This window comes from Lonchura striata, chromosome Z (assembly GCF_050655825.1).
Source record: "Lonchura striata isolate lonStrDom1 chromosome Z, ASM5065582v1, whole genome shotgun sequence".
Classification (NCBI taxonomy): domain Eukaryota; kingdom Metazoa; phylum Chordata; class Aves; order Passeriformes; family Estrildidae; genus Lonchura; species Lonchura striata.
This window is the reverse complement of record NC_140740.1, coordinates 2,034,379-2,049,827: the sequence shown is the minus strand read 5'-3', so window position 1 is coordinate 2,049,827 and position 15,449 is coordinate 2,034,379. Positions and strand designations below refer to the sequence as shown.

General features: G+C 36.9%; 1 protein-coding gene across 3 annotated transcripts in view; it reads left to right on the top strand.

Annotated features, from left to right (window-relative positions):
• Positions 1-15,449, top strand: part of EDIL3 (EGF like and discoidin domains 3) — a 238,130-nt gene that overhangs the window by 214,428 nt on the left and 8,253 nt on the right. For all 3 annotated transcript variants that reach the window (XM_021551870.3, XM_021551869.4, XM_085566626.1), the window contains one exon: positions 10,300-10,455. In XM_021551870.3, coding sequence (XP_021407545.1) covers positions 10,300-10,455 — 156 coding nt within the window. The remainder of the gene's footprint in view (positions 1-10,299; positions 10,456-15,449) is intronic.

The following is a 15,449-nucleotide window of genomic DNA, read 5'->3' as shown; positions in this document are numbered from 1 at the left end:
AAATGAAAGAGCTTCATTTGAATTCTTTCAAATTCATTCAAATTTCAATTTGAAATCCCTTCTGTAGAAATTCATTCCACTATTAAAAGGATCAACCTTTTAATTATGTGAAAAGTGACATTCACATTGCAGAGAAAAATCAATTTTGTTAACACTTCTGAATACTAAAGGTCTGGTTGCAGACGAGCTTTAGTTAATATTTAATTTAATATAAGACATTTTGAATTGACTGCTGCTGCATCTGTGGGATCGAGTTTAAAATTTGATTTTAATCTTTCTGAAAGTTTATTTAATCTAAGGTTCTTGTTGAAATTTTTTATGATTCATCCCAGTCAATCAGTTTTTTGTGGGGCTTCCATCATGTAGGCTTTAGAATGCAACATGTATATGTTAAAAATTGTAAAAGTTACTCAGCTGTTACTTTTCTCTGGAATCTGGAAGTTCATTCTCATGGCCCTTCTTTTCAACACCTTGAACCAAAAGTGAACCTGAGCCAAGCAGGTCAAGATGTAGCTCAGTTCCTTCAAAAGGAAAATACTTCACTTTTTTATCTCTCAGAATATTTATGGGTTTTTTTTTTTCTGTCTGGGGGTATTTGTTTGTTTGTTTGTTTTAGGAGGAATTGGTGGGTTTGGTTGATTTTTGTTTGGCTGGTTTATTTGTTGCATTTTTTAGGGTTTTTTTTCACTTCTAGCAGCAGGTAGATATTTATTTATTTCTTTTTTTAACTTTGAGGAACAGGAAAATATTTTCCCACCTAGCTCAAGGCCTAAACAAACAAAAAAAACAACCAGATAAATGACGGACTTCTGTATTACCACCATTAATTTTCATTTCATAATCAAAATGAGCTGCCTGTGCATTAGATGAGCCCGTTTAGGATCCCAACACTTTTTACAAAGTTATTTATTGGTAATGCCATAAAAGCTGTTGTCTCATCCTCTCTACTAAAAGCCAAGCAGAAGTTGTGATATTTCATTTGTAGAGAAGGATTTTTGTCTTCCCAGGCCTTTGATTTCTGTTTAAAACCCATAATGTGCCAAAAGCCCAAGAAAAACGTGAGCAAAGACACACATATTTCTCCTGGCTGCCTTTGCAAGCGCTGCTACAATACATTAACTTCCCCAGACCTCACATTTCTATCAAGTTCCATTCTGAATCTTATTGTAAAATAAGATTTTCACATCTTTCCACCTTTCTTCCTGGCCAAAGCTTTCAGCAGAGCAATAATCCCTAAAATCAGCCGCGGTCGCTGCAGAGCCGGTTTGGGAAGCCAAGAAAATAAATCTGTGCCAGATCAAAGCCGAGTCCCAGGGTTGGGTCTGTCCTTCCAGGAGCCCAGGCTTGTTTTTGACCAGAGGTCTATTTACCAAGCTCTGCAGTAGGGGCTCCAGGGTGTCCTTTTGACTAATAGCAGATAATCTTTCTTGTGTCCTGCGGAATGAAGATTAATAGACCTTCTAATTGCATTCAAGAAAGTATATTATGAGATTATTGCCTCAAAGTGACAAGTCGTTCAGTCTAAAAGGGAAGAGAAATCTGATTTCTTCTGTAAACCTGCAGAAAAGTACTTTTCTCTGGCTAAGACAGCCAAAGCTGTTTTCTACAATACAGTGTACCCACTTTATATTTTTGCGCTGATTATTAAGAGTGCATCACCAGGGGAAAAAAAGCTTGCCCTAACATTTCAGAGGGTAGCACACACACACACACACAAAAAAAAAAATTCTAAAAAAACCCCCAAAAAAAACCCAAACAAAATGGAGACCCCAGCTTGCTGTTGTTTTCAAAATCTAGTAATCACAATTTTGTCATTTTTAGTGTATAGCTACAGCAGCATAGCTGTATGGAACAGGTTATGCATAATAATCCCTGCTGACAGATGGGCAAAGTCGTTCTTAGAAACAATGGCTGAGTGATTCTGTCTTGGCTGCGTTTGCTACAAAAATAAGAATTACGCAGTCAGAGCTTTAAAACACAAGGAGAAACTTCCAGCCTTAACCCCACTTATCTTCTAGGCAGACTTAGCTTTGCTTACAGGCAGGTTTTTGTTAGTGTTTCAACAGTTCAGTAGTTATATTAATTATTAGTCACTTTGCAGTATCTGGTGTGCAAGCTTATCTTCACTCTGCTCATCGATCTGTAGCCCAGATACTCATACATTATTGAGACATTTTTATGTGCTCCAGAAAATATTTGCAACATTATTAATTACCCAAGGAAGGAAAAAAACAAAAAAGCAACCAGGTAAATAATGAACTTCCATATTACCACCATTAATTTTCATTCTAAAAACAAAATGAGCTGCTTGTGTGTAGATTATGATCCCAACACTTTGTTAAAAGATATTTATCAGTCCTGCCATAAAAGCTGTTGCCTCATCCTCTCTACTGAAAGCCAAGCAGAAGCTGTGATATTTCATTTGTAGGGAAGGGTTTTTGTCTTCCCAGGCGTTGCATCACCAGACTTTGATTTCCATTTAAAACCCATAATGCGCCAAAAACCCAAGAAAAATGCAAGCAAAGACACCCATATTTCTCCTGGCTGCCATTGCAAGTGTTGCTATGACATGGAAACTTCCCTGGTGCTCACATTTCTATCAAGTGCCATCCTGAAATTTATGGTTAAATACACCCTTCTTCCTCTGCTTATATTTCAAATGTTCTTCTCTGTATTTTGGCCAGTGTTTCGCTGCTGTTTTACCCACTCCAGTACCTGAGATTCCCAGTATTGCTCTTTAGAAGAAAACTAAGGAATCTCCACTGGGACAGAGCACTGTCGTGCAGGAATTCCTACTGATGCATTTCCTTATAAACTTAAGATATATTTTGGTAAAATAAAGAGAGGCAACAGAACCATTGTATTACTCCTGTCCATATCTGAAGAGACTTGAACAATCCTATCATTTCAACACGATTTGTTCTTTATTTAAAAGTTAAAAGGCAAGCAGAAATTTAGTAGTCAATATTTTAATTTTTTTTTTACCTGTGTAACTGTTCTTTTTGAACTATATTTTCACCCCTAGTCATAGCCAACAAATTTGATCAAAAATTCTCACAATCATTATTGCAAGTTCAGCAAGAACTACTTCAGATCACATCTTCCAGAAATAAAGCTGCTTCTGATTATCATACAGGATGACAACATTTTTTGCATTTTTGCCTCTTCGGATATTCTATAAAGGACTGAATGTAAATTAAATTTCTTGTTTCCTTGTCTATTTCTGTCCATAAATAGGTGCTGGGACTGCTGGCAGCACTGTTCAGCTGAGGAGCCTCACAGAAAAGCAGCATAACACACAGCCAGTGTGCTGTGTCATGACCATATTCATATTTTTATTCTCTCTGCTTTATTTTAATGGCTAATTTCTGTTCTGCCCTTGGCTTTCCCACAAGAATTCCAAGTGGTTGACCTCACACAGGACAGTGCCCCAGATTTTATCAGCTCTGGGGGTGCACTAAAGCAGCTCAAAGGCTTCTCCAAGCTCCACCAGATGTCTAAGCCTGCTTAATCACTGGTAATTTAATGGGCTATTTTTAAATATCCTGGCACCCTCAAGGGCTGATGGGCTCTGAGTGTCCCACAGCACAGAGACAGACGTTTTATTAGTGGTTTCTTGACTGTTGGTAACTAATTCAGCCAACTGTGTCATCTCTGCAAAAACCCTCTAATCACGATTACAGCCAGAATATCCCATGCACAGATGTGAAATACCCAGTGGGAGGAGAAAAGGTTATGGATTTAATCATCACTGATGTTATCATCTCAAAACTCTAAATTTCCTCTTACTACAGAGCTTAAAATACCTGGTGCTAACATTTCCCTTGCCAGTGCTCCCTGGTAAGTTGTGAGGGTGATCCAGATATGTGGAATTCATTCTGGAAATGGGAAACAAACTCCCTCTGGTGCTTTTGAAAATCCAGAACTTAAGGCTAAAATTTCCCACCTTTTTTTTTCTTTTTTTTCTTTCTTTTTTTTTAATAATTAATTTTTGAAACACTAATGAAATTAGATTATTCACGGCTTAGTAAATTGTAGTTATGATGAAAAGCTGACCTGCAATAAATAGACACTGCTCTGAAAATGTCCAAACTGTTGATCATATATACCTATTTTATCAGAATTTTTACCAAAGTGCTGAAAAATATTATAGCAATTTAGCTGGGTTTTTTCCCTCCTTTTCCAGGAATAGCTATATAACAGGGATTATTAAGTATGTAAATAAGGAAGGATTCACACAATCTGCACTGTTACTTTTTAAGAAATAACGCCTACTTAAGAAGTTGATGGTGGAAATAAAGTAAGTTTTCAGCCTGGTTGTGGCTTTCACTCCAAAATTTTCAACATAAATGGAAAAAAAATAAAGCTGAAAAAAAATTATTATGAAAAAACCTGAGAGGTTTTTTTGATGGCCCATGAAGATAACAAAGAAAAGGCTTCACCCTCCAATTTATCACTTTTAAATTGTACTGGAGACAGCTGATGGTGCATGGAATTCTTCCTAACCTGTTTCTTCAGTGCAGTTACTGCAGCCATAAAGTCATTCAGAGGAAAAAGCAATTAAGAGCAATAAGAAAATAAGACCAGTATTTATTATCTTAGCCTAGAAGGACTACAGGCATTAAAAATTTAGTGACACTGTGTTAAAATCATGTTGAAGGTCTAAGCTTAAGTGAAAAAGAAGCCAGCAAAAGAGAAAAATTTCCACATTTTTAAAGGAAAAAGAGAGTGACTCTCCTGTCTTATTTTATTTGAAAGCAACCCATCTCTACCTAGGTTTGAGAAGAAGTTTAATTTTAAACATATGACAGCTGGTATAGATAATACATACCCAGCTAAACGAAAAACTTTTTATTTTATTTCATTTTGTTTGCCTAGGAAGCATTAAAATCCTGTATAGTGGAATATTGATCAAAATGCTAGAAAATGTTGCTTTCTATTAAGTTATTATGGCTTCCTCTAGAGCAATTCATTTTCTGTCATAACTTACTTTATTTTTTTTTTAGGTTATATTATTAGATATTTACCCTAATAATACATATTAAAGAGACTGCACAATAAAAACTCTCTTCTATGGAAGATCCTGTGATGAAAATTAGATTTGTCTACAAAGAGCATCTAGTTGATCAATTGTGTTGTTGTTTTTTTTTCCCATAACGGTTTTTAGATCCAATTGGTCATGATGGATTATAGTTTGGGCCTGGTTTAGGGTTTGGGTTTTTTGATGGGTTTAATATTTGGACTTTAGGAAAAAAAGCCTGAAATGCTGAGTTTCAATTTACAAAAGAGAGCGGCTGGTGAAATGTTTTTAGAAACATACAGATGTTGCACATCTGCAGCAAGCACACTGTACCAGCACTAATTTTCCTTTAAATCCAGATTTTGGGCATGGAGGAGAGTGCTAAGCACCTTCATCTGATGAAATAAGGAGAGGAGAGCTGCATTTCTGCCTTTTTGCTGTGGACACTACAAACCTGTCCCTCCTTTTCTTAGGGTGGAGGTAACAGCTCTGACTGTGCCACTTGACCCTGGAAAAATCAAGGCAATCATTAGATGTAAAATGAAGAGTAAATAACCTGCTCAGGTTATTTACTCTTCATTTATTTACTTGGAAAGCACACTGGTCTCTCTTGGTGGGGTTTGGTGTCCAACTATGAGTTCCATTATTTTAAGCATCCCAAGATTATCTGAGGCCTAATAGTGATATCAGGATATTTAATAGGTAGGTTGCACTTTGATGAATTAGCAGCTGGAGATAATTGTGGCCTTCTTTTCTCAGTCTCTTAAGGGTAAGGACTCTCCCCACCTTAGCAGTGCTCCCCTCCAGTTGCCATATTCTTTGTATACAGGTTTCTTTATTTCTGAAACCAGTGATTTTGTATTTGCCAAGGGGATCGAGGTTGCTCAGCATTCATCAGTGTTATCTGATGAGTGATTAAAATAAAACAAAACCAAAAAAAACCAACACAATCTACAGGATCATGAAGGTAAATAAAAGAAAAAAAGAAAATCAGTGGGAAAATGGAATGTCTAAAATGACAAGAAAAGCAGAACATAGGATTGGCTACACTGGGAACAGAACCATAATGTCTGTATAAAGACAGGACTTAACTGAACACTTTAAGTACTCCTGAAATGATGAACAGCTGAAAGTCACAGTGAGCCATTTCACCATTATCTTCACTGTGAAAGAGAGCCTGGCACTACCTGGATCCTGAGGGTTCTTTCTCCTCCTTTGACACTGCCACGTTGATGAGAAATGTGTTATTTTTAAAGACACCTTCACTTTTCACGCACTGGTTCACACGATGGGCTATCCTCACAAACCATTGGCTCCCTTCAGATTAAATTAAGCTAAAAAGATGTGCTGAAAAAGGTGGTCCAGGGTATCTGGAAGTGGAAGCCCTGCAGCACAGCTGTGCAGACACCCTGTGCTGTGGTGCCAGCGTTGCAGATCCGCTCCCGCTCCCCTGTGGTGTCTGCCAGTGTGAATGCTGAATAAATGTGCCTATCTCCCAGTTTTTGGCATTTTGGGCCACATGGTTGGGTTTTGCCATGTGTTGGAGAACCAGACAAATGGCTGAGGTTGCAATGAACCTCTGGTGATCATCCCATGAGCTGCACACCAGCACCGAGCTCGTGCTGCACATCTACGCAAGCGCTTCCGCAGGAATGTTTCACACTCAGGTGTACTTATCTTTGTGCTCTCCTTAAATTAATTCTCCTCCAAACCACCCTGAATTGTCTGTAACATCTGAATCAAGGTGGGAAAAGGGAATAGTTACAGCCCAAGAGGCTTCTTTCAGACACAAGATGCTAAACTGTCTTTTGATCAGCTGCTTGTAAAAATGTACATTAACTGTAGACCATGGTTCTCCTTGTAACCAGCTAATGATCCTCTCAGTTGCAGACTAATTGCATCTGCCTCCTTCTAAATTCTGCTGCACTGAAAAAGCCAGAGCCACATTCTAATCCTGTTAATCACATTCAGCTTTGAAGGTTACACACTGGTTGTGTGTTAATTCAACTTCTCTCCCTGGTAATTTGTTTGATTGCCTGTTACTTGCAAGCTGCACTAACTGAATAAAAGTGCTCCATGTCCTGATGGGAAGTTATGACTTTCATTTAAGCTATTTTAGTGCAGATGTTTTACCTAGAAAGTGGTGTAAATTCTCCTCAACTTTCTGCTCTAAAGTAGTTTCAATACAAAGAATGGAAAGCGAGGTGGAAGGTAATGAGGCTACAAAGTAAAAGCTGTATTTCTTTAATTTAAATAATGATTTTCATTGCCTGAAGACTTCTCATCGGCTTATGAATAAATAAGTAAAAAAAATGCTAAAATATGAGATGAAAATGGTGTTATATCCTGTATTCTTTTCCTTAATTTCCAGCAATATGTGTTGTCTGCATTGTCATGACTTAGAAGAGAGTCTGTTTATTCTTTTTTCTCTTTTTTTTTCAAAAAACAAGCCCACACACACATATACTACACAGTCCTATGTAATTCTTATTGAAAAAAAAAACCTGTGCAAATGGCAAATTACCTTCCAGCTTCCCACATCATTTTCTGTACAAGAGTGCAAGGCCATTGGATATGTCCTATAAGCGCAAAACAATCATTACCAGGGCATTTTTATTAACACTGGATGTATGTGATAATAAAGATTTATTGTGATTCTACCTTTGGAATCCCCTGAATCTTAATGAGAATTTTTTTTCCTCCCTGTTCTGAATTTCAATGAGGAGTATCAGAGTGTCATGGCCATGTTAAATATTTGTGAAGTCCTCTCAGCTCACTTTCAACATTTTTAAAAATAAACAACTGGTTTTGTGGAGGCATTTTTTTCAAGCTAACAGGAGAGACATTGACTTTTAGTATAAGAAGCATTCTCTGCTAAAAAAGGTTACACTTGTAAAATGCTAATGTCAAAATTATTTATAAAGGGAATCTAAAGTTGACTCTGAAATGTTTAGTTCAAAAGCTGCCTGAAAGTGTGGACCAATTAGTGATTCCTTACCAGATCAGTCTGTTTAGAAAAATAGACTATTCATTTAGACTCCAAAATATTTGGAAGCAAGGTCTGGAGACCTGGTGTTTATTAATTCATGAAAGACTTATACTAATTAGCAATGCTCATTTCCCAGGGGCCCACTTAGGCTGTGGAACCCAGCTCTCCTGCATTCCTTACAGAAGAAAAAAGTCCCTTCAAGCCATCCATGAAAGCTTCCAAAGCAGGATCCTGCTCTGACTGAGTCCCTCTCTCTCCCCACTGAACAAAAAGAGCACAGTTTTGCCTCCCAGGGACACTTCCTTCATATCCTGGGGTGCCCCAACATTGCTACTGGCAACAAATGATGGCAATAAATTAGCTCAAAATTCTTCAGCCATCTACAGACCCTGAAATTTCCTCTTATTGTTTTGGTATCTCAGTATTGAACATCTTAAGTCATTCCTCTCCTTAAAAGGATTTACTACTTTTTATTTGCTGTTCTTTGCTCCAGTGTTGGGATCTCCAGGCTTCCTTTGTTTGATTGCTGTAAACAGTGAATCTTTCCTCTTCTATTCTTATAATGTACACTTAAACTTTTCTGGTTTTTTCTTCTTCATGTTGTCACAGAATCCCAGGATGGTCTGAAGGGTTGGAAGGGACCTTAAATCCCATCCCTGCCATGGCCAGGGACATCTTCCACTGTCCCAGGCTGCTCCAAGCCCTGTCCAGCCTGGCCTGGGACACAAATCCAAACCCCAATGTCCATCTTTCAAAGGCACTGTCCAGGACCAGCTGGAGCTGACTTCTCAAGCTCATTTGCTTCTGTTTCTCTTCCCGTGATTAATTTCTTGTGCTCCACACACAAACCTGTTCTTCTGCCTAGCCCCACATTCCATCCAACATGAGTTTTCTCAGGGGTCCCCAGCTTCCTAAAAATCCAGCACTGGATCTTCAGCATCTGATCAGCCAGAGATTCTTTACTTCTTCGCTTCCTAATTTCTTTTTTTCTGTAAAAGCATGTCAATCATCTGCTTGTGGAGTTCAGCACTCCTCTCACTTTACTGTAATATTTTTACTCTGAGTTTCTCTTGCCTGATTTAAGGGACAATTTTTAAAAAGCTGACTTCACAGCCATTTATTGTTTGAAATAAATCCATTTTCTTTCCTTTCTTTTCTACTGGCTCTCCCCATTGCTGGAGGACACAGAATGAAACCTCAGTTATACTCTCAAATTTCAAGAAAATAACAGTTTTGGTAGAGAGTTCAACTCCTTCATTCTGCCTCTAAAATTACATTATTAGGTCAATTTACTTTTGTTATTGCATTCTCTTTCTTGATCATTTTAATGCAAGGCATCTGGCCCAAATCTGTTACATTCAGTGTTGGGCTCTGGTTCAAAAAGAACTGATCACAGACGTGCTGATTCACGTGAAAAACCACTTGAAAGCTCAGATTTTATTAGGCTTTAAGACTCCTGCCTTGCATTTTTAGAAAGCATTGTGCAAAGATTATAAGATAAAGAACTCAAAACCACAAAAAATTCAAGAAATGAGAAACTTTGAGCTTTTTAGGTAGAAAAAGGAAGGCATAAAGTGAGAAGGAATTTCAGGAGGAAAAGAAGCATGATGGCAAATGTTTTGAGAGATTGACTAAAACATGTGCTCATGAAGGAAATGGAAAGGCACGTGGGCAATCAGCCATATATTCTGATTATTAGCAGCACGTGGGAACACTTTTTAGTTGCAGATCATTCCCAGTGTAGATTAACTGGGTTTTTTGGGGGGCCATGTATGACATTCAGCACAATGGAGAAGGTGTGAGATTATTCCATGCTGTGCCATTAGGTGCTATCAAAAATAAATTTAAAAATAAAAAATTGGGAAATAAAGGTAAATTGATTGACTTAGAGCTTGGACAAGCAAATTATTATTTATGGTGTCAGCAGAGGACCAAAGCTGCACTATTTTGCTTTGGTGTGTTGCAAAACCAGACTGGAAACAGAAAGTGTTCTAATTATGTTCTCCTCTGTTTTATTTTTTATGTATTTATTTATTTTGGGAGGGGGGAGGTTTGATGGGTTTTTTAATTTGTTTTGGAGTTTTTGTTTTCTTGTTGTTATTTTTGTTTTGTTTTCTATGTTTGGGGCTTTTTTTGTTTGGTTGGTTTTTTTGGGGTTTTTTGTTTGGGTTTTTTTGGGTTTTTTTTGTTTTTTGGGGGGTTTTTTGTTGGTTTTTTGGGTTTTGTTTTTTTTTTGGTGGGTTGGTTGTTCATTTGCATTTTTTTTTTAATTTCAAACTGTTCTGTTCAGATTGACCTGCTCATCCCTACGAAGATCACTGGGATAATCACCCAAGGAGCTAAAGATTTTGGCCATGTCCAGTTTGTGGGGTCCTACAAGCTCGCTTACAGCAACGATGGGGAGCACTGGAAAATATACCAGGATGAAAAGCAGAAGAAGGACAAGGTAAAGCAAAGATAAAAATCAGTATTTTGGTTGTGATGACACCACTGGTGGGAGTCTGCAGATTATTTAATTTGGTTCCATATGCAGGGATCCACAGGTGGAGTCAGAGTGAATAAAAGAATCACAAAATATAATGACAATGGTATCATACCTACTAGTTACATGAACCTGATTTAGTGCTGTTAAATAAAACTTTACAGTTCTTCATTATTCAAAGCTATTTCTTGATTTAACTCTAGAGCAGAAGGTGTATAAATATCAGTGTACTTTTACATATAAAAAAAAAGGTGTTTCAATGCATTTTTTTGTAAGTATGGACTATTTTCAGTGATTTCCTGTGAAGCACATCCTTGTTACCCAGCCATTTTGGACAGGGTTTTTCTGGGGCTTTTTTTATGGAAATTAATGGCTAGGGTTTCAAATACACACTGAAAATATTATTTTTATTATGCTATAAAATAAGAAACATTTAAAAAGTTTCACAACTTCCTCTGCAAATGTTTAATGAGAGGCATAGGGAAAGTACAGGTTTGTTGATTGATTTACCTGGAAGCATTTAACTTTTCTCATTATATTCATTATACCTTTCCTTTAAACAGTATAACACTTTTATACTGCAAATACCTGAATTTCATAAAAACATCTGTTAAGAAAAATATTACAGCATATGCATCGCTTAGGGAAATGTTAACCAAGATGACAAAGTGTAAATTATTTATTAAATGTCTTAGTAGGGTTATGTCTGATTGAAACAGAAGATGAAGTTATTGAAATACCAGATGGCTGATGCATCTAATAACATCTCAGTAAATCTGGGTGCTCGGGGTGATAAATGTTCAGACTTCCACTTATATTTCTTAGTATAAATAAAAATTCTTCCGGAAATAAACTGACATATTCCTCGGGTAAGTCAATTAAATTAATCTTCTTTCGAACAGTGAGAAAGTTTTGATGTGCATCGAAATGTTCTGTGTGAGTACAGGGAGACCTAATGATGACTGGACAACTCCATCTGCCACGCTGCACAGATTTTAACTGATTGATTAAATGTCATTGATTAGGGGAATGTGTCCTAAATTACTGGATTGAGTATTTATGTATAATATATATATACTAAATTACAGTATTGAATATTTGCATGGCTGTGTTTGTGTCTACACTGTCAGGCCCTGCTGTTTAGATGTGAAACTGAATTCCTGAAACCCAAATGTCACCTCACTGTGGCTTTAACCTAAAACTGAGATTTTTTTTCCCCCTAAAGGATTTTAGATGGGGAAAAGAAAATCAGTTGGTTTAACCACCTGGCTCAGAGGATTCTGCCACCAATTACTTTTTTTTTTTTTTTATTATGGATGTGTTTGGTGTAACTGGTTGTCAGAGAAAAATTGGAAACAAACAGCTCACCTTTGGCAGGCATACACAAATACACTCAATTTGATGACAGGTAGTGGCTTCAGTATTTCTACACATCCTATTTTAAATCCCTGGCATTTAAAAAGGGAGGGAAAAGTGAAAGAAATGTCCTCTCTAAGCCAAACTTGTGCTTGCATTCATTTTATTGTAAAGGAGAAATGGATTGGAGTCCCTGGTGATGACACAGTCACAGCAAATCTAAAAGAAAATGCACTCTGACTTAAAGTACTGTTCCAGTCTACTTTTGTTTGTACCATTGACTAAAGTAATTAAATTGTTTTTGCCTTCTTCATCAGATGGACTGTTAATTGCTACACACATATTCCATTAGGAACAATGGGAAACTCTTAATCGTTGTCTCATTTAAACATATCACAACCTGTATTAATTAACATCCCTGAGAATAAAACTGTTGCATATTATTATGATTCTTCAACAAGTCAAGATCATTTAAAAGCACAAGATCAAACACACTTCACTGGAAATTAGAAGTCAGGATTTCTGAATCCAAATTTGTGCAAAATGAATAAGTTCACTTGATTTGAATCTAGACTTTAGCCTTTGATACACAAACATCAAACTAAAATATCTGGGGTCTGGGGTGTTTTTTATCTATATCACAAACATCTAGAAAAGTTCAAAGTTTGATGACAGAGTCTGACTTTCCAGAAGTCACTGAACTTGGCAAAACTTTATAGGATGTAGGACTGGAAAGGGTTTCAGGACAGCACTAAGGCATGCACCTTTTGACCTCCAAAGGCACTGTGGGCCTCTCCTCCTGCAACTGCAGCAGAAAATGTGATTCAAGACCCCCCCAAATCCCTTCCTATCACCTTGGAGTAGGTGCAGACAGGTAAATTTCAGAGCTAAGGCTTAATTCTTTCACCTGCCCTTCACCTCTGACAAGGCTGTACCATCCTCCATTATTATTATTATTATTATTATTATTATTAAATACATTCCAAGAGACAGATTTTGATGAAAATTCTCTAAACAGTCAGCTCCAGTGTTTAAATACCCTCCAAAGTGGAAAGGTGGCTTATCCCCCTTGCTGCCATACACACACCCTTTCCTCAGAGAACACAAAAAATATTATTTTATCTCCATATTTTTCTTTTTGTTTTGGTTAGAGTACTTCAGCCTATTTCTTCTCAGTATCCATCATCCATTTCCTGACTGAGGATGCATAAATTTCTTCAGCCAGAAAAGTAGAGTGTCACCCAGTAAACCCTTTTTTGACACCAAAATCCTCTCCACCCCAGCTGGGTGGGTGCAGTGTTCCCATGGGATTTGAAGTGAAACCCTGGTCTGTGTGCACTGGGACAGAAATATAAATTAAAAATAAAATCACAAGGAGAAAAAACAATGCTGTATCACAGCAGGATCCACTACAGTTTCTTTATCTTAAGGTGAGATTTTCTCCCAAATGCAAGGAAATTGTGGGAAAAAACAAACAAACAAACAAGCAAAAAACCAAAAACAAAACAAAACAAAACAAAAGTTTTCATGGCAAAGTGAAAGTTCTGTGAAATGTTATATCTGTTTTCAGGATATACAGAAGCGAGGTAAATGGTAGATTATCAAAATCTATCAATAGCAGCACGCATAAATTACTCATATTTTACCCTTATTAGTTATATTTATTAACTGAATACCTTGATTTATTCTATGAAGGACAGAACACATAGATTTCTTATTTCTCCTGCATGTGATTTAGTCACCCTGTACTCATCCTACCTTGTTTAACAACAAAAAAGTTTAGGGGAAAGATGTCTCCAAAACATTTCAGGAAAAGGAAGACAGGATGAAAGGGAAAAAATATAAACTTTTAAAGTCACAGACAAAAAAAAATTATGGAGATTCTGAATTCCTGGGGCTGGTCACTTATCCCTCCTCATCATTTTCTGAAGTTCATTTACAAAGGAGAAAATTACTTGTCTCTTGCATTATGTTGTACACAATACATTATATTTTATTTATATATTTTTTATAAATACATGAAATGTCATCTCTTGCACACCATGTGCAGCCTGTAAATTGGGTCAATCCTTAACAGTGGTTTAGAGGAGAAGGAAATAGGGTGCTCAGTTTTTGCACTATTTCAGATGGAAAAGCTGTTCCAAGAGCAGTGTCTCCTGCAGCTCCTGCTTGGCTTCTGCTATTTTAATGGCCAGTCATTTCATTTCACCTCTGTGCTGAATTCCTATGAGTGCAGACAAAAGGTACTGGCAGGAAAAAAGAAAAGAAAGAAAACTAAAAAAGCAAATGGAGCCTTTCTCATTTGTTTGAAATAGTTTTACTGAAGTGCCTGGAAAAAATATGAAAACTTTGCCTGTTGCCATCAAGAATCAAAATGAATTACATTGCAGGCTGTCACATAGGAAGAAGATATATTTTAGAAGCAGGACCAGAGCTAATAGCTATCTTGTTTTTCTCAACTAGAGGTCAGTAGCTCACTGTGCCTCCAGAGCTGAGGACATCCAAACCAAATCTGACCTTTTCCTTCTTTTTTTTTCTTTTTTTTTTTTTTTTTAATCACATTCCACATGTGATTTATAAATTGCACAGCCTGCTGTAGGTAACTCAAGGCCAGCTGCAGTGTCAAATGGCATTTCTGAGGCTGCTTTTTTACAGGAAGATGAGAACATTTGAAAGCAGCCTAAAGGAGTCTGGCAGTCTGCAGCACTGCCAGTCACCATCAGCCATCAGCAGTGCAATTAACTGCAGGTAGACAACATCCAGTATGCAAATGGCCACTGGGTTTGTACACAGAATGATGAACTAGTCATAATTTACACATTTCTGAATCTACAGTCTGTTGGCAGGGTGAGAGGAGAGAGGACCCTACTTCTTAAAGAAAAGTCAGACCATGTCAGGTTAAATATCTTTCTGCTGGATTTGCTAATGCTTTTTTCCTGATGAAGTTTGATTATTATAATATCTGGTTTACACTGGTAATCTGGTTTACACATATAATCTACATAATTGGCACAGGAAATGAATTTTTTTGAGTAATATTACCTAAATCATTACTATTTGTTAGCATTATCTTTTATAATAGTTGTAATTTCTAATCTATGTGATAATTTTATCTGCACTGGCTTAAATTATAAGTGACTTCCACTACTTTGAGCTGAATTATCATGATTTGTGTCAGGTGAAGATCTAGCTTTGCTCACTTCAGGGGTGCCCTGACACCCCACCAAAAGCTGGAGGAAGACAAAATGAGCAAAAGACAAAATGTTCATTTTAACAACTTACCTTGAACTTCTGTAAGCATTTCTGGAGGCAGGTTGGTCTTCAAAATATTTCTATTTTTGGTTTTGAACCTCCTATAAGCAGTGGACTAAAAGCCCACTTTTTGTAGCATCAACATGTAGATTACATGGGAAAGACAGTATGAGAATGTTAAAATATGTTTCATAAGTTTTCAAGTTTTATCTCTCTCTATCTGCTCTGAACATGGAGAAATAATAAAGGCCATGTAAAGAAATTAATGGCTATGATATGTGTGCACTTTATGTATAGTAACTGAGAGAAAAAATTACTTTTTCTCCTCTTATTCACTCCAAAAATGCATG